The following is a 25,820-nucleotide window of genomic DNA, read 5'->3' as shown; positions in this document are numbered from 1 at the left end:
TCCCTGCCCTTCGCTGGTCCCCACCCTGGGTGCCAAGCCTGCCTTCTCTATCCTTGTTAGCCACTGCCCCAGCCTGCTCGCCAGCTCCCCGGATGGTTCGGAAATCCCTCCGCAGCCTGTTTGTTTTCCACTTGCTTATATGGATTTATGCCTTCCCACCGAGGTCCTCTCAGTTGAGTGAGATCTTTGCGGGGGGACAGAGAAGATCCTCCGTGTTTAATGAGAAACACAGCTCTATCGTTCTTGATTTCAGTGTCAGGACGGGGAGAGGGAGAATCCACTAGGGTAGCAGTCCAGGGCATTTCTAAAGGGTAGAGAGTTACTTGGAGTGGGAGTCTATTTTATCCTAAAACAAGAATTCAAAGAGGGCATGTTGACACACCAGAAAAGCCTATTTAGGGCCAACGAAAGTATCAGAGGAAATCATAGCGAGTAACAAAGGCTTAGAAAGCATGTTTATGGGCAAAACAGTACCTCTATCGTCCTTCTCGACATGGCAGTCCTGGGAGACATTGCCTGCTATCCTAAGGAAACCGAGGCTTAGGTGATTTAGGATGAAAAGCGTCCCTCGGGTCCCTTAACTGAGACGGGGAAGATGCGGAATCAGAGCTTAGGGATCCTGAGTCAGGGCCTGAGCTCCCATGGTGCCTTGAGGGTGGGATTGGGATTGGGGGACCCTCCCCATGCTCCCTGGGCCATAGCCTTTTGGGGTGGACCAGGGGCAAGGGAGGAGTCGGGGTAGCAGATAATTGAATGAGTGATGAGGAAGTCAGGGGAGGAGACATTGAAGGATAATGCAGCGAATCCAGCGTGGTTTTAGCGCCATGCCGTGGAAGGAAATGCCTGTTATTCACCAAGGTCTCCTGACACCTTTGGTCCTTTCTCCCGGTTCCTTTACTCCTTAGTCCACCTATTTTCACCTCTTTTCTCCTCGTCTTCTGCTTTCATTTATTCTTTCCCTTTCTTTTCTCCACTCTTACTGAGTTTTGACCATTTTGTCCCTCTAACAAGGCAAATACTGGCATTTTTGCTTCATTGAACACATCTTGAAATCAGTCTGCTGTTTGATCTCAAGTTTACCGACAAACTATATTTTGGGAATTCATAATGAAAACATTTAAAAAGACATGGTGGAAAAATATCACCTTAGCAAGAAAACACTGAGCCTAGACTTGTAAGTGGGAGTTGCTACATAGAAAAATAAAGATGAATATTTTTTTCCCTTGGGTTTCAAGGACACTAAAACTGAAATTTAGGCTGTGCTATTAAAATTTGGTGATAGTGATAAGTGCCATGTGTTAGACACCCTCTTTGTGCCGGGGTAGTCACGTACACTGTCTTTAGTTGTTACCATGAGATGCTTCATTTCTCTTTTCCTCTGTGGTCTCTTTGTCTTTGTGCATTTAGCCCCCACTTTTATTCCCTTACTATCATTTCCGTGTGGTTTGGACAGCAGGCAGAGATGAATGCATGCTACATTTGGCTTTCTCTGGGAGTGTTGATCCTCCAGGATCTCATCTCTCCCCTCCTCTCCTCTCCTCTCCTCTCCTCTCCTCTCCTCTCCTCTCCTCTCCTCTCCTCTCCTCTCCTCTCCTCTCCCCTCCCCCCTCCCCTCCCCCCTCCCCTCCCCCCCCCCCCCCCTCCCCTCCCCTCCCCCCCCCCCCCCCCCCCCTCCCCCCCTCCCCTCCCCCCTCCCCTCCCCTCCCCCCCCCCCCCTCCCTTCCCCCCCCCCTCCCCTCCCCTCCCCTCCCCCCCCCCCCCCCCCCCCCCTCCCCCCCCCTCCCCCCCCCTCCCCCCTCCCCTCCCCCCCCCCCCCCTCCCCTCCCCTCCCCTCCCCTCCCCTCTCCTCTCCTCTCCTCTCCTCTCCTCTCCTCTCTTCTCTTCTCTCCTCTTCTCTCCTCGACAGAGTCTCACTCTGTTGTCCAGGCTGGAGTGCAGTGGCACGATCTTGGCTCACTGCAGTCTCCACTTCCCGGTTCAAGCGATTCTCCTGTCTCAGCCTCCTGAGTAGCTGGGATTATTACTGGGATTACAGGCGTGTGCCACCACACCTAGCTAATTTTTGTATTTTTGGTAGAGATGGGGTTTCACCATGTTGGCCAGGCTGATCTCAAACTCCTGACCTCAGGTGATCCGCCTGCCTCGGCCTCCCAAAGTGCTGGGATTACAGGCGTGAGCCACCGCACCCGACCCATCGTCCAGCGTTTCTAAGGCCTTTTCAGTTCTAACGGCCAGCACGTGTTCATGAATCCTCAGCTTTCTGGGATGCTGGGGGGCTGTGTCACTCAGGACTCTTGTCTTTTCCCTGAGAGCTGAGGCTCAGCCCTTTGAGAGCAGCATCAGAAAACCCTCCCTGGGGGCTTCCGGTGCCTGCCATGCTTCTTCCAGGTGGCCTCCCCAAGTGTGTGCTCGCCCACCCCAGCATGGCTTTATGGGTGGGTCAGGGTGGAGGGCCCGCCCTCACCATTTCAAGGATCCTTACTGGAGTTTTGCAGGGAGGGCTTCTTCCAGAGGCTGCAGGGTTTTTTTTTTTTTTGATGCAGAAATGACATTTCTGCAGCCAGGACCCCAGACTCCCCTTGGTGATTTACTCTGAACCAAATTTCTGGCTCCAGCAACATTTAAGAGTACACTGTGGGCTGGGCGCGGGGCTCGTGCCTGTAACCTCAGCACTTAGGGAGGCCGAGGCGGGAGGATCCCTTGAACCCAGGAGTTTGAGACCAGCCTGGGCAACATGGTGAAACCCTGTCTCTACAGAAAATGCAAAAATTATCCAGTGTGATGGTGGGGCATGGGCCTGTAGTCCCAGCTACTTGGGAGGCTGAGGTGGGAGGATCACTTGAACCTAGGTTGAAGCTGCAGTGAGCCCTGATCACACCACTGCACTTCAGCCTGGGTGACAGAGTGAGACCCTGTGTCAAAAATAAATAAATAAATAAAGAAGAAGAAGAAGACAAAATAGGAAAAAAGGTGCATCTTGGGTATTTGACCTGGATTCAAAGCCTGCATTTGTCTGGAATAGCTTTGTCTGGATCAGCTTTGTCTGGAAGACGTCCCTGGTGGCATTTGAGAATTGCTCTTTGTTGGAGTGGGCCCTGACCCTGGAGAGGCCCCAGGCTTGGTGGGGCGGGGTGGGGGGCAAGTGGCTCTGCTGCATTTATAGTTGCAGTCCCTGCGAGGGTCAAGTGAGGCCCGCCAGTGTGGGTGCAGGCAGGGCAGTGTGGAGGATGGGCTCTGGAGGGGCCCAGCTCTGCAGTGCGCAGGGGTCAGCAGGCCAGCCGCCTCCTAGACACGGGCTCTCTAGGGAGTGGCTGGGCCTGGGCACAGAGCTGCCACTTGGGCCCAACGAGCAGGGCTCTGGCTTTGGGGTGACTGAGGGGGATACTGGCAAACCAACTGCCTGGGGGAAAAATAAAGAAACAGAAACAAAAATAAAAGTCTGCTTTGCTGCTTTCCCTGGTCTAAATGCTCATACCCCGGCTAGTTTCAAGCTGCTGGTGGTCTCCGGCCAGCAGAACCTGGCTGTGCAGCAACCAGCAGTGGCGACATGGCCTGGGACACTGCTGGGTGGCTTACAAGGCAGGGAGGGATGGAGGAGCTCTGGTGTCAGAGGGCCCAGGAACTGAGCAGAAAAACTGGGCAGAGACTCAGACTTAGATAAGCATCGAGTTACTGGAGCTGGAATGCAAGGTGGTGGGGGCTTGCTATGGAACAAAGATGAGATGGAAGAACCCGCACTTGCCCTCCCCACAGGACTGGTAGGGTAATAATGACAGCAGTGATCCCAGAGCCATTACAGTGTCTGTTACTCAGAGCCTTTACAGGTGGCCAGGCACAGTTTCCTTCAGTCTTCACAGCACCCATTTGAGGAGAGAGGAGGCCGAGGCTTGGAGAGGGTAAGCTGTGAGATGCACTTTGAACTCACAAGCCAGGCGGTTCCTGCAGCTTGCCCCTGTAGAGTCCGCTCCCTGAGGGTAGGCTGACCCTGAGCCACTTGGCCTGTTCAGCCAGGGCTTCCTAATCTCAAAGGACAGGTCAGTCCTGGGGCAGGGCGCAGCCTCAGATGGGAGGGTGTCAGGGCCCCAGCAAAGGGGCAAGAGAGGGGAGGAGGAGCTGCGGTCCGGAAAGGTCCACATCTGGCACACCAGCCTAGTCAGTAAGTTCGTATCGTGGGTGGAAAAGTGGAGAGAATGTTCTGAAGCCTGTGTCATTCCTTCTCAAGGTGACGTCTGCTGTAGTCTGCAGTAGATACATAGATGAACGTCTGTGAAATTCTAGTTTTCAGGGCAAAGGCTTTTGCCTGGCTATTCATGACCTCAGGCCTGCAAGTGGCAAGTAAACAGGAGGGGCCATGTATGTATCACTGTGACCCTGACCTGAAGCAGAGGAGGAGGTGGGTAGAATCCAGCCATCAGGACTGGATCACGAGTCACCAGGGCTGCAGCCTTGGCTCTTGTTGTAACCCAAGTTCTTCATTTAATGGATGCATGAGCCCCCGCCTGGCCAGAGTGTAGGAGCATCTTGTTAGGTCTCAGGCCACTGTCCTAGGCTGGAAAGTGGAGCAGGGGACAGAACCCAGTGGCAGGGGTCCGAGTTCAGTCTGGCAGGGGAAGATGTCTGGGGAGTGCTTATTCATTCAGATACCTGCACATGCAGCCAGGGCCGGGAGACCTGCTAGCTGTGGTACTATCCCCAAGGTGATGGGGGACGACCAGGGAAGGAAGGCCCAGGGAAGGAAGAATGCTGGTCAGCTGGTGGCGCGGCGATAGTGTGGAGATGGCGTGGGTGGGTGGGCTGCATGCTCGGGAGGCTTCCTAAGGAGCAGGGGCTCACTCAGTCGAGGAATTTCAGCCGGAAGCAAGGTGGGGAATGGGGCTGAGAAGGGCTTTCCAGGCAGGGGAAGGAACAGCATACACAAAGCATGGGGCTTGCAGCCACTGGATACTGTTGAGTCGGTAGAGTTTGGTGTCACTGGGCACGGCTGTGTGCATGACAGGGAGCCTGGGGACAGGGCCTGTGACTGCATGGTGTGGGCCTTATACCTTGCTTGGATTCTACCTTGTGAACAGGCCCTGTCAGACTGGTTTGTCATTCATCTGCATTAGGGAGGGGGCAACGGGAGACCTATTACGTGGCAGCAGTGGGTAGGGTTTAGGGGCAGAACGTGAGTCCGGAGGGAACTTGCCAGCACAGCATGGAGTTTCAGGTTTCCAAGGCGGTGCTCTGCCAAGGGAGAGGGTGCAGGGATTGGGGAGGGGGGCGTTTTGCCACCACAGGGAGCCTGGCACAGGGGCTGGAAGCAGCCGGCAGTCCAGCCTGGCCAGTCCATTCACTAACAGACAGCATTTCCTGGGCTCACTCCTCATCCATTTAAGGTCTGTGACCACAAGCTGTCCTTCCTGATTCTTTTCACCTGGGACGTTGGCCCCGCCATTGCAGGGCTGAGTCATTGCTCTGTGGTGGTGGGAGCTGGGGGCTGACCTTTATGCAGAGTGTGGGTCTCTTTGCCCCTTGGAAGGGCCATCGGTGGTTTGAGGGTGTCAGGAAAGGTGACAAGGTGCAGCCCAGGCACCTGCTGTCCTCTGGCCTTCTATCCCTCCCTTCCCCACTGTAAATCTCCTGTGAGGACAGCCTGTGGGTGACAGTCCCCCCATGCTCTAGGTCCTCCAGCTTCTGATTACTTAAAAAAAATTTTTTTTTTCTATTTTTAATTGTAATAAAGAGCACATAACACAGAAGTTACCACCTTAGCCATTTTCAAGTGTCCATTTCAGTAGGGCTAAGTACATTTACATTTTTGTATAACAGATCTCTAGAACTTTTTCATACTGTAAAACTGAAATTCTGTCCCCGTGAAATACTAACTCCCCGTTTCCCCTCCCGCCAGCCCCTGGCAACTACCTTTCTATTCTCTGTCTCCATGAACTTGACTACTCAAGGGACCTCACATAAGTGGAATCATGCAGTATTTGACTTTTCAGAAATGGATTATTGGCTTTTTTTTTTTTTTTTTTTTGAGACAGAGTCACCCAGGCCATAGTGCAATGTCATGATTTCAGCTCACTGCAACCTCCACTTCCCTGGTTCAAGTGATTCTCCTGCCTCAACCTCCCGAGTAGCTAGGATTATTGGCATGGGCCACCATGCCCAGCTAATTTTTGTAATTTTATTAGAGGTGGGGTTTCACCATATTGCCCACCTCGGCCTCCCAAAGTGCTGAGATTACAGGTGCGAGTCACTGCGCCTGGCCAGAAATGGCGTATTTATTTATTTATTTATTTTCAAGCCAGTCTCACTCTGTCACCTAGGCTGGAGTGCAGTGGCACGATCTCAGCTCACTGCAACCTCTCGTCTCCTGGGTTCAAGCGATTCTCGTGCCTCAGCCTCTGAGTAGCTGGGACTACTGACACACCATGGATTATAGCCACCGTGCCTGGCTAATTTTTGTATTCTTAGGAGAAATGGGGTTTCATCATGTTGGCTGTGCTGGTCGTGAACTCCTAACCTCAAGTGATCTGCCCACCTCAGCCTCCCAAAGTGCCGGGATTACAGGCGTGAGCCACCGTGCCCGGCCTAGAAATGGCTGGTTTGACTCAGGATAATGTCCTCAAGGTTCATCCATGTTGTAGCATGGGACAGGATTTCCTTCGTTCCCAACGCTGAATAATAGTCCACTGGACACTTGGATTGTTGACGATAATGCTGCTATGATTGTGGATGTACAAATGAATCTCTCTTCAAGACTCTGCTTTCAATTCTTCTGGAGATATGCCCAGCAGTGGAGTTGCTGGATCATATGATATCCTATGTTTCATTTTTTAGGAACTGCCACATAGTCTTCCACAGTGGCTGGACCATTTTACATTCCCATCATCAGTGCACAAGGGCACCACTTTCTCCACATTCTTGCCAACACGTATTTGGTTTTCTTTGATAATCTTAACAGCTGTGAGGTAGTATCTCATTGTGGTTTTGATTTGCATTTCTTTAATGATTAGTGATGTTGAATACCTTTTTTTATGTTCATGGCCATGTGTATCCTCTTTAGAGAAATGTCCGTTCAACTCGTTTGCCTATTTTTAAACCTGGTTATTTCTGTTTTTTTTTTTTGAGTTGCAGGAGTTCTTTATATATCCTGGACTAATCCCTCATCAGGTATATGACTTGCAAATATTTTCTCCTATTCTGTGGGTTGCCATTTCACTCTGATTGTGCCCTTAGATGCTCGGAAGTTTCTTTTTTCTTTTTTTCTTATCAGTCTGCTGCTAATTTTTGCCCTTAATCGCTGCTGGTAAGACCATAGCAGCTGACGTGATTCACTAGAAATAAGTTGCATTTCCTTTATAGACTAGTGATACAGAGAAATAAAATTAGATTTTCTTTTAAAAATTTTATGTCACGTTGTAACTGAACCCAGATTTGGCTGCTTACTGTTCAAAAGCCAAACACGAGAGACAAGAGTTGGTGGCAGGTTTATTTAGAGAGCCTGCAAACCAGGAAGATGGTAGACAAGTGTCTAAAGTGCCATCTAAGTCAGTACAGGTTTCAGGCTCTTGATTATGTTGAGAGCAGTGGGAAGAGGAGGCTGTTGGGATGAAGAGGTAACCCAGGACCGCTGACACCTGGGCACCAGCGAGGGTCCGAGGTTGGGAACGTCTTTGTCCTTGATCACGTCACAGTGTTGCTAAAAATCTTTAACAAAACATAGCTAGTTGTTTACATGCTTTCCTTTTAATCCCAGAGTTATTTCAAAACTACACAATTGCTCTTTTTGCATATTATCTCAATGCTCTAAAATTATCCTAGCCTCTGTGTAAGAATGGATAAAGGCCCCTTAAACAAAAATGTTAGTTCTTTTGCTGTTTCACTGCTATGGACTTTTTTTTTATTTTTCATTAAAAAAATTTTTTTTTTCTTGAGACGGAGTCTTGCTCTGTCACCCAGGCTGGAGTGCAATGGCGTGATCTCGGCTCACTGCAACCTCCACCTCCTGGGTTCAAGCAATTCTGCTGCCTCAGCCTCCCGAGTAGTTGGGATTACAGGCACATGCCACCACACCTGGCTAATTTTTTGTATTTTTAGTAGAGACGGGGTTTCACCATATTGGCCAGGCTGGTCTTGAACTCCTGACCTCGTGATCCACCCACTTCGGCCTCCCAAAGTGCTGGGATTACAGGCATGAACCACCTTGCCCGGCCAGACTTTATAATTGGTTTTAGTAACTCCTTTCATTCATTTACTCATCCACTCACCCGCTGAGCAACCACGTAGATACCAGCATCTTCGTGGACAGTGCCAGGTTCTAGGGTACAGAGGTGAATAAGTGGTGCCCAAGATAGACCTGGCTACAGCTCTGCGGCCTCTGTGACCTTCCCTGGCCATCCCTGGGCACCGGGGCTCTTGCTTCTGATCCGTCACCAGACATGATCGCAGTTGTCATGTTGTGAATTGTCTGCACAAGTGTTCCCTGGTCCCTGACTGTGAGCTGTCTGTTGCTGCATCTTAGTCATCTTTGTGTGTGGCAGCGGAAGACGCTAAATCCACCTGGACATCTTGTGAATGGAGGCACGTTGGGAACGTGCCTTCCCTGCTCAGGTGGCCTCCTGAGAAGCATTTTCCTTTTTTGCTGTAAGGCCTAGGTCTCTCCCTGCCTTCCTCTTCTTTTTCAAGTGGCGGCCTCTCCTTCTACCCTTGGGATTTTGCTCCCCGCGGATTGATTTTAAAGTGACACGAAACCACTTCTCACTAACCCCAGGAGGTCAGTGGGTTACTGTTCATTACAACGGTGGGGCTGAGGGCCACCTGGAGACGGTCAGTCAAATGGAAGCTTGACTTTTACATTTTGTGGGGATCGAATCTTCCTTTGTGGTTCAGTTCTCCCTACTCCCACGTCCGCTGACATAGGGTCACCCGGGCTCTTTGGCTGTGGACAAGACAGATAGGTACAATTGGAGGCAAAAATACTATAAACAGCTGGGCGTGGTGGCTCACGCCTGTAATCTCAGCACTTTGGGAGGCCGAGGTGGGTGAATCATGAAGTCAGGAGTTCGAGACCAGCCTGGCAAACATGGTGAAACCTCGTCTCTACTAAAAATACAAAAAATTACCTGGGCATGGTGGCACGTGCCTGTAATCTCAGCTACTTAGTAGGCTGAGGCAGGAGAATCACTTGAACCCGGGAGGCAGAGGTTGCAGTGAGCTGAGATTGCGCCACTGCACTCCAGCCCGGGTGACACTGCGAGACTCTGTCTCAAAAAAAAAACCAAAAAAACCCCACAAAAATACTACAAACAGACAACGTTTATTGAGCACTGATTCGGTGCCAGGCCCCACCCTTTAAGTGCATCTACCTATTTCAATTCATTGAATGTTCATAGACCATGTTCATAGACCACCTATGAAGAAAAAATAATTGTTATAGCAACTTACAGGTAAAGAAGCTGACACTCGGGGAAGTTGTGTTTTGGGTAAGCTGATAAAAGACTGAGCTGAGTTTCCACCAAGCAGTTCTGTGCAGTTGTGGCTCCAGGGAACTCTTAACCCTGGTCTCAGTGCCAAAGGCAGAGGTGGGGGAGGGGGGCAATGTGGGGATCTCTAAGAGCAGACAGAGTCATCAGCACTAACTGCTGAGGCTGCCCACCTGCAGAGGAAATTCGATGCAGATACCTTCTTTTTTTTTTTTTTAGACAGAGTTTTGCTCTTGTTCCCCAGGCTATAGTGCAGTGGCGTGATCTGGGCTCACTGTAACCTCCACCTCCTGGGTTCAAGCGATTCTCCTGCTTCAGCCCCCCAAGTAGCTGGGATTACAGGCATGCAACACCATGCCTGGCTAATTTTTAAAAATATTTTTAGTAGAGATGGGATTTCACCCTGTTGGCCAGGCCGGTTTCGAACCTCTGACCTCAAGTGATCCGCCGGCCTTAGCCTCCCAAAGTGGTGAGATTACAAGCGTGAGCCACAGCACCCGGCCCAGATACACTTTGTAAAAGTAAGATCTGGGGAAGATCCAGGTGATAGGAAGGTTTTCCAGGGACATGTCAGAATAGTAAGAGGAAACTGTTGATTGAGAAGAGGTGTGTGGTGTGATCTTGTCTGCTCGAAGCTGGGGAGTTGACGGTAAGGATATGTCAGCTTTCATCCAGCACTGTTGTCGTTTATGACATTTTAAAGTGTCTAGAAGACTTCTCTGTGTCTGAGATGGGTGCTGAGAAAACATAGGCGTGTGTGGTTTCTGCATCTGGGGAGTTTACGGTCTGTACTAGTTAGCAAGCTTTTGTCTGCACTTGGTTTAGACAATAAAGAAATATGACGGCCGGGCGCGGTAGCTCAAGCCTGTAATCCCAGCACTTTGGGAGGCCGAGACGGGCGGATCACGAGGTCAGGAGATCGAGACCATCCTGGCTAACACGGTGAAACCCTGTCTCTACTAAAAAATACAAAAAACTAGCCGGGCGCGGTGGCGGGCGCCTGTAGTCCCAGCTACTCGGGAGGCTGAGGCAGGAGAATGGCGTGAACCCGGGAGGCGGAGCTTGCAGTGAGCTGAGATCCGGCCACTGCACTCCAGCCTGGGCGGCAGAGCGAGACTCCGTCTCAAAAAAAAAAAAAAAAAAAAAAAAAAAAAAGAAGTATGACAAAGCCCACCCATTGGCTTGGCTCCAGGCACTTGATGGTCCTTGACTCGTCCTCCAGGTTCCAGTCCTTTCCCGGCTTTGCCATTCCTGTAGGTCCTGTCTTCAGGCAGGTAGCCAGATGGCTTAGCAGGTTCAAGTTCACATCCGGGCAGTATCCAGAGAAGGAAGGGAGACAGCCATCCCCTCGAGCTCCTTCTTGGAAGTGAACAGAATATGGAAGCTTGGAGGCCTCTTCGCAGACTCTCCCTCACCTCTCCTTAGCTAGAGTTGGGTTGGATGCTATATGGGAAATAGGATCACTATGATTGACTGAGACTAAAAAAAAAAAGAAAGAAAGAAAACCCAGTTAACATCATCCTTAAAGGTGAACAACTAAATGCTCTCCCCTGAGACTAGAAACAAGACAAGGATGTTGGCTCTCACCCCTTCTGTTCCACATTGCACTGCAAGTCCTAGCCAGAGCAATTCAACAAGAAAAAGAAATAAAAGGGCTGGGCGTGATGGCTCATGCCTGTAATCCCAGCACTTTGGGAGGCTGAGGCGGGTGGATCACCTGAGGTCAGGAGTTTGAGACCATCCTGGCCAACATGGTGAAACCTCATCTCTACTAAAAATACAGAAATTAGCTGGGTGTGATGGTATGTGCCTGTAATCCCAGCTACTTGGGAGACTGAGGCAGGAGAATCGCTTGAACCCGGGAGGCAGAGGTTTCGGTGAGCTGAGATCACACCATTGCACTCCAGCCTGGGTGACGCAGTGAGACTCCATCTCATAAATAAATAAATAAATAAATGGCATCCACATTAGAAAGGAAGAAGTTAAACGATCTTTGTTTGCAGATGACATGACTTGTATATAGATAAGCCTGAGGACGCCACTAAAGTGGAGTAATTAAAACATGGATTCTGAAGGCAGTCGAGTGCAGGAGACACTGTAAATGCAGTGGTCTGAGCGTGTGTGTGTGTGTGAGCTTTGTGGGAAGTGTTTCCCAGGGAAGTTGTTTTATCTGGGCCCACCTGGAGGATGTAAACGTTTCACCAGGAAATTGCTGAGCGGACAATTGGCAGAGGGCAAAGGTGGGCGTGTTAGAGAAGGATGTGGAACTGCAGGGGAGTGGTGAGCACCTGTGCCTGCAGAGCAGGTTTATGCAGGGGCAGTGGTGGGAGGTGGACCGTGGAGGTGAGCGGGGTCCACAGGATGGAGCCCCTTGTAGGCCTTGCCCAGGAGCTTGGACTCCAGCCTTCAGGCGGGGGAGGGAGGGTGCCTCAGGGATCTTTACAGAAGTGCTGGGACAATTGCATGATCACGGATGGTGCCTTGGTGGCATCAGGGGCCCTGGAGTCTTACGTGTGCTCATTTGTCCTGGATGAAGTAGCAGGGTCTTAGCATGAGGTCCCCTTCCTTTCCAGGTTTCTGGGTGGAACGGACCCCTGTGCACGAGGCAGCCCAGCGGGGTGAGAGCCTGCAGCTGCAACAGCTGATCGAGAGTGGCGCCTGTGTGAACCAGGTCACTGTGGACTCCATCACGCCCCTGCACGCGGCCAGTCTGCAGGGCCAGGCGCGGTGCGTGCAGCTGCTGCTGGCGGCTGGGGCCCAGGTGAGTGGCCCATCAGGGCAGACCCCCAGCCTGGCTGCAGCTGCCAGAATGGAGAAGGTTGACTCAGGAGAACTTGGGAAAGAGGGGAGGGTGGGGGCTGCACTGTGTCCACTGCACACAGGTACCAGGAAGCCTATGGCTGAGAAGTGCTTGTGGACCTGGCTGTTAGGAGGTCACGGTGGTGGAAGAAAGGGCGACCTGAACAGATTGGTGGTGGGAGTGCCAGCCCTGTGGTGGGCAGGAGCCAGCAGGCTGGCCACAGCCTAGATGCAGGCTCTCTCAGGGGCGGCCAGGCCTGGGCGCAGAGCTGCTGCTTGGGCCCAAAGAGCAGGGTTCTGGCTTTAGGATGACTCGGTGGGATGCTGGCCCGCCAGCTCTCCGAAAAAAGGAACAAAAACAAAACTCTGTATTGCTGCTTTCCCTGGTGTAAATGTTCCCACCCTGGCTAGTGTGAAGCCACCGGGGGTTTCTGGTCAGCAGAATTCCTGGCACATTGGCAGGCAGCTCTCCCGAGCTGGCAAACACTGGCCAGGCACACCCCTGGCCAATGTACTAGGGACACAAGGAACTGGTCTCAGAGTTCAAGGGGTGGGGAAAAAGGGAAGACGGTGTACTGTTTATTCTTCCCAAAAGCTTGGAATAGAACCCGTGTCAGTGTGTACCCAAACGGAATTTGAATTTGGACAAATGCTGAATAAAATTTGCCAGTTTGGGGAGTGGCCTTTTTCCCGGCCTGTGACTTTCTCACTAGGGGAAGGATGGTAAGCTGTCTCAGGCATTCCTTCCATTGAGGTAGAGGTTTTTGTTGTTTTCTGAGACAAGGCCTTACTCTGTCGCCTAGGCTGGAATGCAGTGACGTGCTGGAATGCAGTGATGTGATCATAGCTCACTGCAGCCTCGTCCTCCTCGACTCAAGTGATCCTTCCACCTCAGCCTCCCGGGTAGCTGGGACTATAGGTGCACGCCACCACACCCAGCTAATTTTTGTATTTTTTGTAGAGACAGGGTTTCGCCATGTTGCCCAGGCTGGTCTCGAACTCCTGAGCTCAAGTGACCCTCCTCGCCTTCCAAAGTGCCAGGGTTACAGGTGTGAGCCACTGTGCCCAGCTGAAGTTAGAGTTTTTAAAACTCATGTTTAAAGCCTGCCTCTCCCAGCTTGCAGCCTAGGGTTCCCCTGTCCTGCTCTGTGCTTAGTAGGTGTTTGGGGTAGGGGTGGTGAGGGGGCGGCTGAGCTTTATCCTGCCCCGAGAGAAAAGAATCCTGAACGAGATGACCTTTGTACTCAGGAGGCTATGGGTGCTCCCCAGCCACGTGCTGTCCCTTTCGGTGTTCTCGCCTAGCACATAAGACCAAAGCAAACTGGTGCTTCTAAGAAGCATCTCAGCAAAGATGAACCTGCAGCAGGATGGGAAAGCGGGTTGCGTGGCGTTTCTCTGCCCTTTGATACTTGTTTCTTCCTTCCATGAGGTGGATGCTCGCAACATCGATGGCAGCACCCCGCTCTGCGATGCCTGCGCCTCGGGCAGCATCGAGTGTGTGAAGCTCTTGCTGTCCTATGGGGCCAAGGTCAACCCTCCTTTGTACACAGCATCCCCCCTGCACGAGGCCTGCATGAGTGGTGAGTTGGCAGACAACTGGGCTGGTCCAGCTGGGCCCTGGAAGTTTCCTCCTTTCTGGGATTAAAGGACTTTGGGAAAGAAGCAGAGTAGACGAATTGGGAGCCCTTGGCTGGTGAAGGAGAGTTCTGAGTCTGTTTCTGGCTCTTGGTGGCTCAGCTGCCGAGATTCTAAGCTTTCCCTCCTTGAGGTCTTCCTCCAGGGCTGGGGCGGGTGACTCTATGGTAGGATTCTGTGTCCAAGCCAGGGCTCCTCGGGCCCCTCCACATTAGCACCAGGGCCTGGGGCACTCTGCAGAGGCTCACTTGGGCTTTGCTCTAGTGTGCTCTGCAGGTCCCTGATTGACATGGGAGAGGACAGAGAAACGTGTCCCAACAGCCTGGGCCAGGAGGCTGTGTGCAGTGCTCTCAAAACACAGTGCTGGTCCTGCAGGCTCAGTGAGCAGGTGGGACTTCAGCTGCCCTCCGAGAACAGGTGGATTGCAGATGCTGGGAAGATAAAAGGGCACCCCGAGCATGGGGGACACTCCTTGTCCTATCTTACTGCATTAGAAGCTCCCAGTGGAGCAGAGAGGACTGGAATTTAGGGTGAGACCAGCTGGTGGGAAGATGTTTAAATGACAAAGGAGTTTGGATTCTACTCTTTTGAGCAGAGGCTGCAAACCGTGGCTTATATCTTGACCAGCCAGCATGGCCTTTGTCTTTGGATGCACGTCTGAGGTGCAGGGTATGGAGTATGTGCCCTTCCACGGTGCTGGCAGAGCCATGGCTGCCTGTGGCTCACTCCTGATTCCTGCTCTCAGGTCTTTCCATGTCTACAGGCCATGGGGACAGCTCCGGGGAGCTCTTGAAGGTTTCTGAGCAGATGTTGAGGGCCAGGAAAACAGAAGTTGGGGAAGGTTCATTTAGTGGCCCTCCATATGCAGACAGATGGAGGTGGCAGTGGTGGTCGGGGTCTCCTGGAAGCAGAGGAATGAGTTGGGGACCATCGCTGGGATCAAGGTGGCCAGTGCTCAGAGTAGGCTGGTGGAGTGAGATGGGTTCATTTAGAAGGTTTGGGGAGGAATCTGTAGGATTTGGTATGAAGGGAGGCTTAAGAGGTCAGAAATGGGTCAGGTTTGAGTCAGGAGCAGGGACCCCAGGAAAGGGAGAGGGCTCTGGAGTGGGAGACACCAGCTAGTGGCCAGCACACGGCTCTGGGGCTGGGGCTGGGTGTGAGGCTGGTGGGGAAAATCAGGGAGCTGCCAATAGTGAAGAGGTAATTGAGTGACAGGAAAGGATGCAGCCTAGATGGAATGTGCAGGGGCGGGAGGGTGGGGACCTGGAACCGCGCTCCAAATCCACATTACAGACCCAGGAAGAGGAGCTGCTTAAGAGGCAGGATAGGCCAGGTGCTGTGGCTCATGCCCTTGGTAATCCTAGCACTTTGGGAGGCTGAGGTGGGTGGATCACCTGAGGTCAGGAGTTTGAGACCAGCCTGGCCAACATGATGAAATCCCGTCTCTACTAAAAATACAAAAATATTAGCCAGGCGTGGTGGTGCACGCCTGTAATTCCAGCTATCTGGGAGGCTGAGGTGGGAGAATTGCTTGAATCCGGGAGGTGGAGGTTGTAGTGAGCTGAGATTGCGCCACTGCATTCCATCCTGGGCAACAGAATGAGACTGTCAAAAAAAAAAAAAAAAGAGGCAGGAGAGGCGGCTGCCGTGGGGCACAGGAGGATGACCTGCCTAAGAAAGTCTGGGGGGTTTCCTGGGAGGCTGGGCTCAGTGCCAACAGCTGCAGGTAGACACAGGACAGGAGGGCAGCGGGAGAGTTTTCCCTGGCCCATTCTAGGTGGTGCCCCATGTCTCCTGTTCTCACAGCAAGAGGCTGGCCAGGCCCGTTTCTCCCACTGCTGTGAGCCCTCCCCTCCTCAGGGGGACTCAGAGCCGTGTCCTGGCTTCCTGAGGGCCATGCGGGGCATGAACTCCTCCCTAGGCTGGGATGCAGGCCTGCCTGGCTTCCCTGTCCTGCACCAGGGATGGAGGCTGCTGCAGCTGCCGCATCTGCGTGCTTGCTGTCTCCAGTGTCCGTATTCAAGGACATTGTCCCCCCTTTTCCATTTATCTTAAGGGAGTTCCGAATGTGTGAGGCTTCTTATTGATGTTGGGGCCAATCTGGAAGCGCACGATTGCCATTTTGGGACCCCTCTGCACGTTGCCTGTGCCCGGGAGCATCTGGACTGTGTCAAAGTGCTGCTCAATGCAGGTGAGTGGGTGTTTACCTGCATGGGTGTTTACCTGAGTGGGTGTTTACCTGCATAGGTGTTTACTTGTGCGAGTGTTTACCTGTGCGGGTGTTTACCTGCGTGGGTGTTTACCTGCGTGAGTGTTTACCTGCATGGGTGTTTACCTGTATGGGTGTTACCTGCAGAGTGGGTATTTACGGATTTATATGAGAAGCTTGCCTGAATGGGTATATACTTGCAAGGCTGTTCACCTAAGCAGGTGTTTACTTGCAAGGGTATTTACCTGAACAGGTATTTACTGTGCCTAGCAGAGAGCTGGGTAGAGGAGTCAGAGGGACCAGGGTTGGAGGCTGGCTCTCCTACTTGCCAGCTGAGACCTCGGCCTCAGTTTATGTATCTGTAACACTGGAAGAATCTATGCTGCAGGTTGCTGGGAGAACTGGGGATATTTCCCCGGTGCCTGGTGTGTCCTAGTAGGTACTCAACAAATGCCAATGATTATTTCTAGAGATCACAGGCCACTGTCCCCACAGCTGCCTGGTGAGGTTGCTGCCTGAATCCAAGAGAGAAGGGGATGTAATGGGAAGTAGAGTCAGCAACATTTAGGAGAATATGGAGCATTTGGAATCCAGGCTGTTGTCAGGTGTTCAAAAAGACTCAGGATCGAGATTCCCAAGGAGGGAAAAAAATCAAAACCAAAAAGACCCAACCAATTGAGGATTAGGCTCAGGACCTGTCTATACCAAAAGTTTTAGCCAAAGTGCCTGTTGGCACAGGGTTTTTATCATTAACCCAACTTAATGTTGTTGAGGGAAAATTTAAGTTTCATCATCTCATCCAAATTCTGGGTGTGGTGTAGGATAAAAACAAAACTCTTCAGGGTGGCTGGGCACTGTGTCTCACAGCTGTAGTCTCAGCACTTTGGGAGGCTGAGGCGGGAAGATTGCTTGAGCCCAGGAGTTTGAGCCAGCCTGGGAGACATAGCAAGACCCCATCTCTTTTTTTTTTTTTTTTTTTTTTTGAGACGGAGTCTTGCTCTGTCGCCCAGGCTGGAGTGCAGTGGCGCGATCTCGGCTCACTGCAAGCTCCGCCTCCCGGGTTCACGCCATTCTCCTGCCTCAGCCTCCCGAGTAGCTGGGACTACAGGCGCCCACAACCGCGCCCGGCTAATTTTTTGTATTTTTAGTAGAGACGGGGTTTCACCGTGGTCTCGATCTCCTGACCTTGGCCCCATCTCTTAACAACAAGAACAAACCTGTTCAGGAACAGGAAGATCATGAATCCCCCCCGATGACAGCTATTTGAGCTTAGTTATATGTAGTTTTCTGTTGGAGAATCTTATTCACTTTCATGTGCCACTTTTAAGTCTTCTTAGTGGAAAAGATTCATTTTGTATAGGAACAGTTGTTGGGGTACTTTTAATTTTTTATACACTGTATTAAAAATATCTCCATTGGAAGCAGGCGTAAGTATTTCCAGCCGAGCTGTCCTCTGGCAGCCGGATCTGTTTCTATGAACACAGGGCAGTGCATTCGTATCAAGCCGTTATGAGCTCAGTACACATGAGTTCCATTTTTACTTCAGTTCCGTTTGGTGTGGTTGTAGGGAAAGGGATCAACTTAGTGTTTAAAGCAAACATCCTTTCTGTATCAGTTAGGACTTCATGTCACTTGGATGCCTTTGCGAGTAACAGGAAGCCACTTCTACCTGGTAAACAATGGCGGGCATTTCTAGTTCAGGTGACTTCAGGGCTGAGACGCAGAGCAGGTTTAGGGGCGGCTGGACTGGAGGTTCCGTGGTGTCACCCAGTTTCTTTGAATGTTGCGATCCTGCTTTCCTCAGTGTTGGCTTTATCCTAAGCCTCCAGCTTCCCTGAGCAAGATCACGGGGCTGCAGTGGCTTCAGGCCTACACACCAGATGTTTCCCATTTTAAGCCTTCTGGAGACTCTTTCAGAGGAGTGGAAAATCCCTTTTCACACACGCCTCCCCAGTCCCTTTGCCCAAACTTTGCCAAATTCTGATGGGCTGAAGCCTGGGTCATTAGAACCAATTACTGTGGTCAGGGGAGAGGGATTGGACCAGGCGGGGCCCACGCTGGAGCTGAAGTCAGGTCTGCTCCCACCTCCACCACATTACCAGGTGGCAGCACAGTCGGGGGTGGGGGCTGGAAAGGAAGGGGCAGCTGTGATGCCCACTGTCGCCCTAAAGCGGGGTTCCCACAGCTCTCCCTGGGAGTTTGCATGCCCCCTGGGGAGTGGGGAAGCCTCCCCGCTGTGACTGTCGGTGTTGGCTCGATGCTGTGGGTGGTGTCCAGCCATCAGCTCCATGTGGGATTCCTGATTCACATCCTAATCTCTGGTGGTCTCCTCTAGTACCCCTTGTGAGAGCAGATGGATCATCATCTTCTTAGAAACCATTTTGTCGTTGTCAAACATACAGAGAAGAGAGACACAACAGCACCCCCTACGTCCTCACAAACGGATTTTTTAAAAGTAATGATTCTGAACTTCTGGGGTCGGGTCACAGATCCTTTGGGAAACTGAAGGAAAGCCAGGGACGGTGTCTCCAGAAAAACAGAAGAGTGGAAAGTCCCTTTTCCCGCACCCCTCCCCAGTCCCTTTGCCCAAACTTTGCCAAATTCTGATTGGCTCAAACCTGGGTCATTTGAACCAGTTACTGTGGAGAGGGGAGAGGGATTGAACCAGTCGGAGCCCACATGATTGCAGGTGCTTTCGTGTGCGGTTTGAGAGCTGAACTGTGAGGCAGCCACGTTGCACCCCAGGGGGGACGTAGAGACCGTTGTGCTTGTTCTTTGTAGGCGGTGAGGCGAGTCCAGGAACCAGATTGTATTTGCAAAGGAGGAGGGCTGGGGAGGGTGAAAGTCCGGTTATGATGGTGAAGTAATTTTTAATCTGATGGCTGGCAGTGAATAGTGAACTCTGCCAGGAGTGTTCAGAAGCCGCTCCCTAAGGACGGTCCTGCCTCCACCTTTGTTCTTAGCACTGGTCCTGGCACAATTAAAAAAAATTTTTTTTAATTGTTTAATTTTTAAAAAAATTTTCAATTATAAATTTTTAAAATTTAATTGCCATTATTATTTCTTTTTATTTCTCTTGTTGCAGCAAGCACCTATTGAGCTATTTGTGTTTATGTTCCAGGATTGTGCCAGTCCTGGTGTGCTAAGGTCTTAGAAGGTCCCTTCACATCGCTGGCCATGGGTTCTCTGAATCCACTTTCATCCTATTTGGCGTTGAAAGCAGGATTTTGGTAATGAGCCTATGCTGACCCCTTTTCTCTGAAGCATGAAGTTCAGAGCTTTTAGTTCCCTGGTTGTTTCCTGGCTCCCTGTTTTCGTCTTTGGCTCTCTCTGTCTCTGTCTCTGCCTCTGTCTCAGTCTTTCTCTTGTCTCTCAGTTCAAGGAATGTTACCATCCTTGCTTCACACACAGTTACTTTCTTTCCCTTTCCCACCCTCTCTCTTCCTTCTTTCCTCTGTATCTGTTTCCTTCTTTCTTTTTTTTTTTTTTTTTTTTGAGACGGAGTCTCGTGCTGTCACCCAGGCCGGAGTGCAGTGGTGTGATCTCCGCTCACTGCAGCCTCCGACTGCCGGGTTCAAGCGATTCTCATGCCTCAGCCTCCTAAGTAGCTGGGATTATAGATGTGCACCACCACACCCAGCTAATTTTTGGATTTTTAGTAGAGATGAGGTTTCACCATATTGCCTGGGCTGGTCTTGAACTCCTGACCTCAGGTGATCTGCCTGCCTCAGGCTGCCGAAGTGTGGAGATTACAGGCATGAGCCACCGTGCCTGGTCCTGTTTTCTTCTTTCTAACGAGTACCTGTATGTGTTCTCTCTCTCACTATGGGCCTCACTCTGTCATCCAGGCTGGAGTGCAGTGGTACAATCACGGCTTGCTGCAGCCTCAACCTCCTGGGCTCCAGCGATCCTCCTACCTCAGCCTCCAGAGTAGGTGGGACCACAGGTGTGTGCCATCACGCCGGGATAATTTTTTTTTTTTTTTTTTTTTTTTTTTTTGAGACGGAGTCTCGCTCTGCTGCCCAGGCTGGAGTGCAGTGGCCGGATCTCAGCTCACTGCAAGCTCCGCCTCCCGGGTTCACGCCATTCTCCTGCCTCAGCCTCCCGAGTAGCTGGGATTACAAGCGCCCGCCACCTCGCCCGGCTAGTTTTTTGTATTTTTTAGTAGAGACGGGGTTTCACCGTGTCAGCCAGGATGGTCTCGATCTCCTGACCTTGTGATCCGCCCGTCTCGGCCTCCCAAAGTGCTGGGATTACAGGCTTGAGCCACCGCGCCCGGCCTACGCCGGGATAATTTTTAAAGTTTTTTTGTAGAACTAGGGTCTCACTATGTTGCCCAGGCTGGTCTCAATTTCCTGGGCCCAAGAGATCCACCCGCCTCAGCTTCCCAAAGTGCTAAGATTACAGGCGTGAGCCCTGCACCTGACCGAGGCACATATTTTTAATGGACATAGTTGTTCAGATTTCATCTCTCTCTTCTTTGCTCACTCAGTGCTATACTTTCAGGATCCATCCAAGTTGCCGCCTGCACCCCTGGCCTGGTGTTTCCTTTCAATCCCTTATTCACAATTTCATTTCCTTCCTTATTCACCTTCCTTCCCTTCCATGCAATCAAATGATGCCAAACACGCATTTTGAAAAGATGTACATTGGGAAGGCCGCCTCTCTGCAAGAGCCCCTGGCCAAGGCCTCGTGTGTGGAGCACAACAGGGAGCATGATTTTTAGAGCTCTTTCCAGCCATGGTTTTCTCCCTGATCGTGAGAGTAGCTGTGCCTCTCTTGGGCCTCTTTCTCTGTTTGTTTTTTTTTTTTGCTTTTGTTAAAATAGAGACCATCTCTTTCTCTCCCAATTGGCAAGAATATTGCCAGAATTAATGACATGAGAGAAAGCTACTTGAACTGTAGATTCTGTGGATGGTACAATTTGTTCTTCATTACAAGTGTACGTTTAGTGTTAAAATGTACTTTGTATTATGATTGCAACATTACACTGGAGGAAAACCCCTCGTGTGAAACGGAGGTTGAATTGTGGGGAAAATATTTCTTTAATCTATTGCTTTTAAATATTATTATTATTATTATTATTATTGCAGTACATTTCTGCCAAATTCAGGACATAGGTAATTTAGCATTTTTCCTGGCTGAGAGATCCTTTTCCTGTCCTAACTTCTGAGTTTTGGCTGCGGGAAGCGGAAAGAACTTTCTTTACTTATGTCATCACTTTGGAGGGCTGGATCACTCCACAAATGCTGTTATGAGCATAGTTCTTATCTGCTTTTAGGGGATTCAAATATTTTAAAGCAGAAAGCAGGATTTTTCAGATAGTTTTTGAGCAGAGGAACTAGAAAATGGAATAGCATTCCACCTCTCAACTCCTCTTTTGACCCTCTGAAATTGTCGGTAAGTGATGGCGTGCTAGTGGTCTGATTGTTTTAAAATCCCACTTTTGATAATATTTTACAGTTGTGGTTTGAATCTGTCATTTGGCGGATTATTTTACTAATGCTGGGCGATTTGCTTGACTTCTTTAAAATACTTCTCTTTCATTTGTTTTCTCTTATAACCTCCTTTGTTACTTGAGAAACAGACTTCGAAGAAAATGGTATTTTCTTTCAAAAGAATTCTGAAACCCTGTGGGATTCCATCGTATCGGATTAGTGATGGCTGTGCCCTAAGAATGATGTGTTACAAAAATCAGATTTTTATCAAAATCTTTTTTTAGTGCATTGAAAAATGCCATATTTGACCAGGTGTGGTGGCTCATGCCTGTAGCCAGGAGTTCCAGAGCAACCTGGCCAACAGGGCAAAACCCCGTCTCTACAAAAAATAGAAAAATTAGCTGGGCATGGTGGTGTATCTGTAATCCCAGCAACTCGGGAGGTTGAGGCAGGAGAATCGCTTGAACCCTGGAGGTTGCAGTGAACCGAGATTGTGTCACTGCACTCCAGCCTGGGCGACAGAGTGAGACTCTGTCTCAAAAAAACAAAAAACAAAAAACAAAACCAGCCGTATTTAGCTACTAATTCTTGGCATCTTTCTGAATGTCTACTCTTTAAAAAAAAAAAATTTTTTTTTTTTTTTTTTTTTTTTACTTTTAATCAGCTTGATGAATGCCTGCTCTTATCGTGAGAAAGTTGAGGAGTGCAGAGCTAAATCTCTTCTCTGAATTGCCTACCGTTTTGGGTACATTATCTGTTTTCCTTTTGTAAAAGAATATGCATTGTTAAGGAGCATTCATTCTTTCATTCAACCAGTATTTCTGGAGCCTCTGTCCTGCGCCCACAAGAGGAAGAAGTAGTGTGTGTCTGTGCTCGAGGCCAGGTGGGAGTGCTTGAGTAGCTCTGGTTTGAGCTTCCAGAAATCTCAGGACCCCTGAAGGCAGATTGACAGGGCATTAGAACGCTTGTTTAACTCAGGACGTTTTTCATTTTGTTTTTCTTCTTTTCGGTTCTGTTTCCAGTTATTTCTTTATGATTGCTGCCTACCTTGATCTCTCTTCTCATGAGGGGGGACAAGGAGTAATTCCTGCTTTTGGATGTGAAAAATAGTTTTGAAAGCTACGGTAGCGTCTGTCCTGGTTTTGTCTTCTGGGTGGGGATTGCTTCTGCCGCCGTGCTGTGTGAAGAAACGGATGTGATTGTCCCCCTGACTTCAGCTTCTCTTCTTGGTGAAATCTCTTCTGCACTCTTGACCTCCAGGGGCCAACGTGAACGCGGCAAAGCTTCATGAGACGGCCCTTCACCACGCGGCCAAGGTCAAGAATGTTGACCTCATCGAGATGCTTATCGAGTTTGGCGGCAACATCTACGCCCGGGACAACCGTGGGAAGAAGCCGTCTGACTACACGTGGAGCAGCAGCGCTCCCGCCAAGTGCCTGGAGTACTACGAAAGTGAGGCGCCCCACCGAGCCCGCCCTATCCCCTCCAGCCTTCAGCCTGGACCCCTGATATGCCGGCTCCCTGCGGGCTTCCATTGAGAGCTAGGCTGTTAGTCGTGGCTCCTGTCCTCTGCACTAGGACAGACCCTTAGGCACTTTGCGGGGGCTGTTTGTGCTGCTGCCCCAGCTCTCCCTGGGTTCCCTGTGGCCTGTGGCCTGGAGCAGCAGAAGCTGTGGCTGACACCTGCTCAGGAACCAGACCTGTGCCTCCTGTGCCGGACATTTGACAGATGAGCCTCCTAGCTGCAGATATAGTTGTTTGATGACAAATTTGGGTGCTGAAATATAATGCCGTGGCTCGAGAAACCAAAACCATGGTTTTGAAAAGGTGCGGTGGCTCACACCTATAATCCTAGCACTTTGGGAGGCTGAGGCGGGCAGATCACCTGAGTTCAGCAGTTTCAGACCAGCCTGGCCAACTTGGTGAAACCCTGTCTCTACTAAAAATATAAAAATTAGGCGGGCATGGTAGTGGGTGCCTGTAGTCCCAGCTACTTGGGAGGTTGAGGCAGGTGAATTGCTTGAATGCAGGAGGTGGAGGTTGCAGTGAGCCAAGATTGTGCCATTGCACTCCAGCCTGGGCGACAGAGCGAGACTCTGTCTCAGAACAAAAAACAAAAAACCTTAAAACCAAACAAACCCCCAAACCCCACAAAAGGCAATCCCAGTGGACATCACGCCCCGAATTTCATTTCCTGGGCTCCTTTCCTCGGGTTCCTGGCTGTCCTTCCAGAGGAGGCCTGCAGGACACATCCCGGTTCCAGGGGAAAGGGAGGCATTTTCGATTCTGTCTGAGTTTGTATTCGGTTGCAGGTGTTGTGCTCCTTCCTGAAATTAACCTCATGTCCTTCCTTGTTCCCTTTTTCAGAGACACCTCTAACTCTGTCGCAACTCTGCAGGGTGAGCTTGAGGAAGGCCACTGGCGTCCGAGGGCTGGAGAAGATCGCCAAGTTAAACATCCCACCCCGGCTCATTGATTACCTCTCCTACAACTGAGTTGCACGCGGGGTCCGGGCCATGACTGCCCCCGTTGTGCCCAGCATTGCCCGGGTGAGGACTCTGCCTGTTCCTCTGAAGCAGCATGATTGCTGTAGATAGAACAACGCTCCTTCGAGTCCCTTCCTGCAATGCTGTGTAGGCTTCTCTTCTGCATCCTGGATAATGTTTCCAAGGTGTTGGGAAGGCCTGCGTCTCAGGTCACAATTGTGGGTGTGACCCTGCGCTGTTCTACGGAACCTACCTCCTCACTGGGCGTGGGCCAGTTTTCCTCTTTTATGGGCCGTCCTCAAGCACAGAGGAGGCTGGCAGAGCTGGGGACTCAGGGCATTGTTGCTAGTTCCCACTCGCCTGGGCAGCCGGCCACAGATGCACAGGTCCCAGGTGCAGGCCGCCACCTCCGGGTTGGCACCAGGACTGCCCTCGGTGCTCATAGGAATGGCTGGGCCCACGGAAGGTCGGCCTCGGATGTGGCCTGGGACCGCGGCTCTGCTGGCTGCTGTGTGGATGCTCTTCCTGGAGCACTTTCCAAAGCATCCCCCAGCCTGGTGCCTGGGCGCGTCTGTCACTCAGGGGCTTTCTATGGTGTTTGTAGGGGAAGGCCCTAGCTTTGTATACCCCACAAGGAGCACTGAGTTTCTTAGGAAATTCGTCTTCAGTATTAGGTCTTGAACTCTTGTAAAAAGTTTATGTGTAGGATAAAAACCTTTTAGAGGACACGTAGGCGGTACCCCTAAGGTTCTGCTAATGAGCCATTCAGACCGACAGCAGTGTGAAGGTGTGTCAAGGTGTATATTCTCGTGGCTCGGCATTCTCAGTGCACAGGGCCGTTTGGAGACTCGGTGGGAATTGTTTTTCATCTGTTTCTATGGTTGTCAAACGAATTCTTCACCCACCCTGCAGTTTGTGAACTCCTTGAAGCTATCAAATTAGTACGAGAGGCTGCCCACACCCAGGAGGCACCATCACCCACTTATTATTTGGTTCTGCGGATACTCATGGAACATTGATCACATCCAGCATTGTCCTAGTGCTTTGAGTTGGACGGGAATGGGACTCTGCAGCCAAGGCGGGATAAGAAAATCTTACAATCCCGTCCTGCAGTGATAGAAACAGGTCGTTCTGCATTATAAGCCATTGGTGGAGCATTCGGTAGCCTATTCAGACTGCGTGGGCCGGCCTAGGAGTCTTTGTCTTCATACATTTTAAGAACCCCTTTGCATGATTAGTTCAGGGATGTGTGGGTTTCTGGGGCAATGGAGAACGGATCAGGCCTGTCCTGGAGACAGTGTGCCCAGAAAAGGGAACATGGTACTCACTGGATGCACCCAGGCCAGCCCGAACCTCCTACCACAGACAGTGCGGGACAGAGTGAGCCTGAGCCGCCCAAGGCGATGCCCTTTGTGCTGTACGACTGGAGGCCTCTCCACGTGGGTACTTGGGGGTGGAGCCACAAATCTGGCGAAAAGCTTCACACCGGCCGCCGTGGGGTTTCTCTTCTCCAGCGTTCCAGCCGTTGTCATGGCGAGTCTTCGTCTTAAACTGAGAAGAAGAGCATTCCTGTTTGATCACCGCCTTAGCTACCAGTTCTGGATCAGTCAGTGTTTCTGCATGGAATAACAACCATTAAAAAACAAGTATTAGGCTCTGCCCTTTCATCTTTGTAAGCGATTCTTGCCTCTAGCAATGACATCTGGTGATGTCTCACAGTAGAGCACTTAGCGCAGCATCAGGTCCCCACGGCCGTTGCTCAATAAAAGTGGTGGAATAAAGTGCA

The 25,820-nt window shown here is 50.9% G+C and overlaps 2 protein-coding genes across 2 annotated transcripts in view; both read left to right on the top strand.

Annotated features, from left to right (window-relative positions):
- The window catches only part of ASB13 (ankyrin repeat and SOCS box containing 13), a 26,736-nt gene extending 2,400 nt beyond the window's left edge, over positions 1 to 24,336 (top strand). The window contains exons 2-6 of the mRNA XM_050804634.1: positions 12,041 to 12,228; positions 13,696 to 13,846; positions 15,958 to 16,092; positions 22,809 to 23,000; positions 23,916 to 24,336. Coding sequence (XP_050660591.1) covers positions 12,041 to 12,228; positions 13,696 to 13,846; positions 15,958 to 16,092; positions 22,809 to 23,000; positions 23,916 to 24,043 — 794 coding nt within the window. The 3' untranslated portion in view covers positions 24,044 to 24,336. The remainder of the gene's footprint in view (positions 1 to 12,040; positions 12,229 to 13,695; positions 13,847 to 15,957; positions 16,093 to 22,808; positions 23,001 to 23,915) is intronic.
- Positions 24,175 to 25,820, top strand: LOC126962925 (uncharacterized). The gene has a single exon (XM_050804641.1). The coding sequence runs from the start codon at positions 24,175 to 24,177 to the stop codon at positions 24,649 to 24,651; it is 477 nt and encodes a 158-aa protein (XP_050660598.1). The 3' UTR covers positions 24,652 to 25,820.

The sequence above is a fragment of the Macaca thibetana genome, chromosome 9 (genome assembly GCF_024542745.1).
Source record: "Macaca thibetana thibetana isolate TM-01 chromosome 9, ASM2454274v1, whole genome shotgun sequence".
NCBI classification, from domain to species: Eukaryota; Metazoa; Chordata; class Mammalia; order Primates; family Cercopithecidae; genus Macaca; species Macaca thibetana.
Note: the sequence above shows the minus strand (reverse complement) of the source record. Positions and strands in the feature narration are given on the sequence as shown.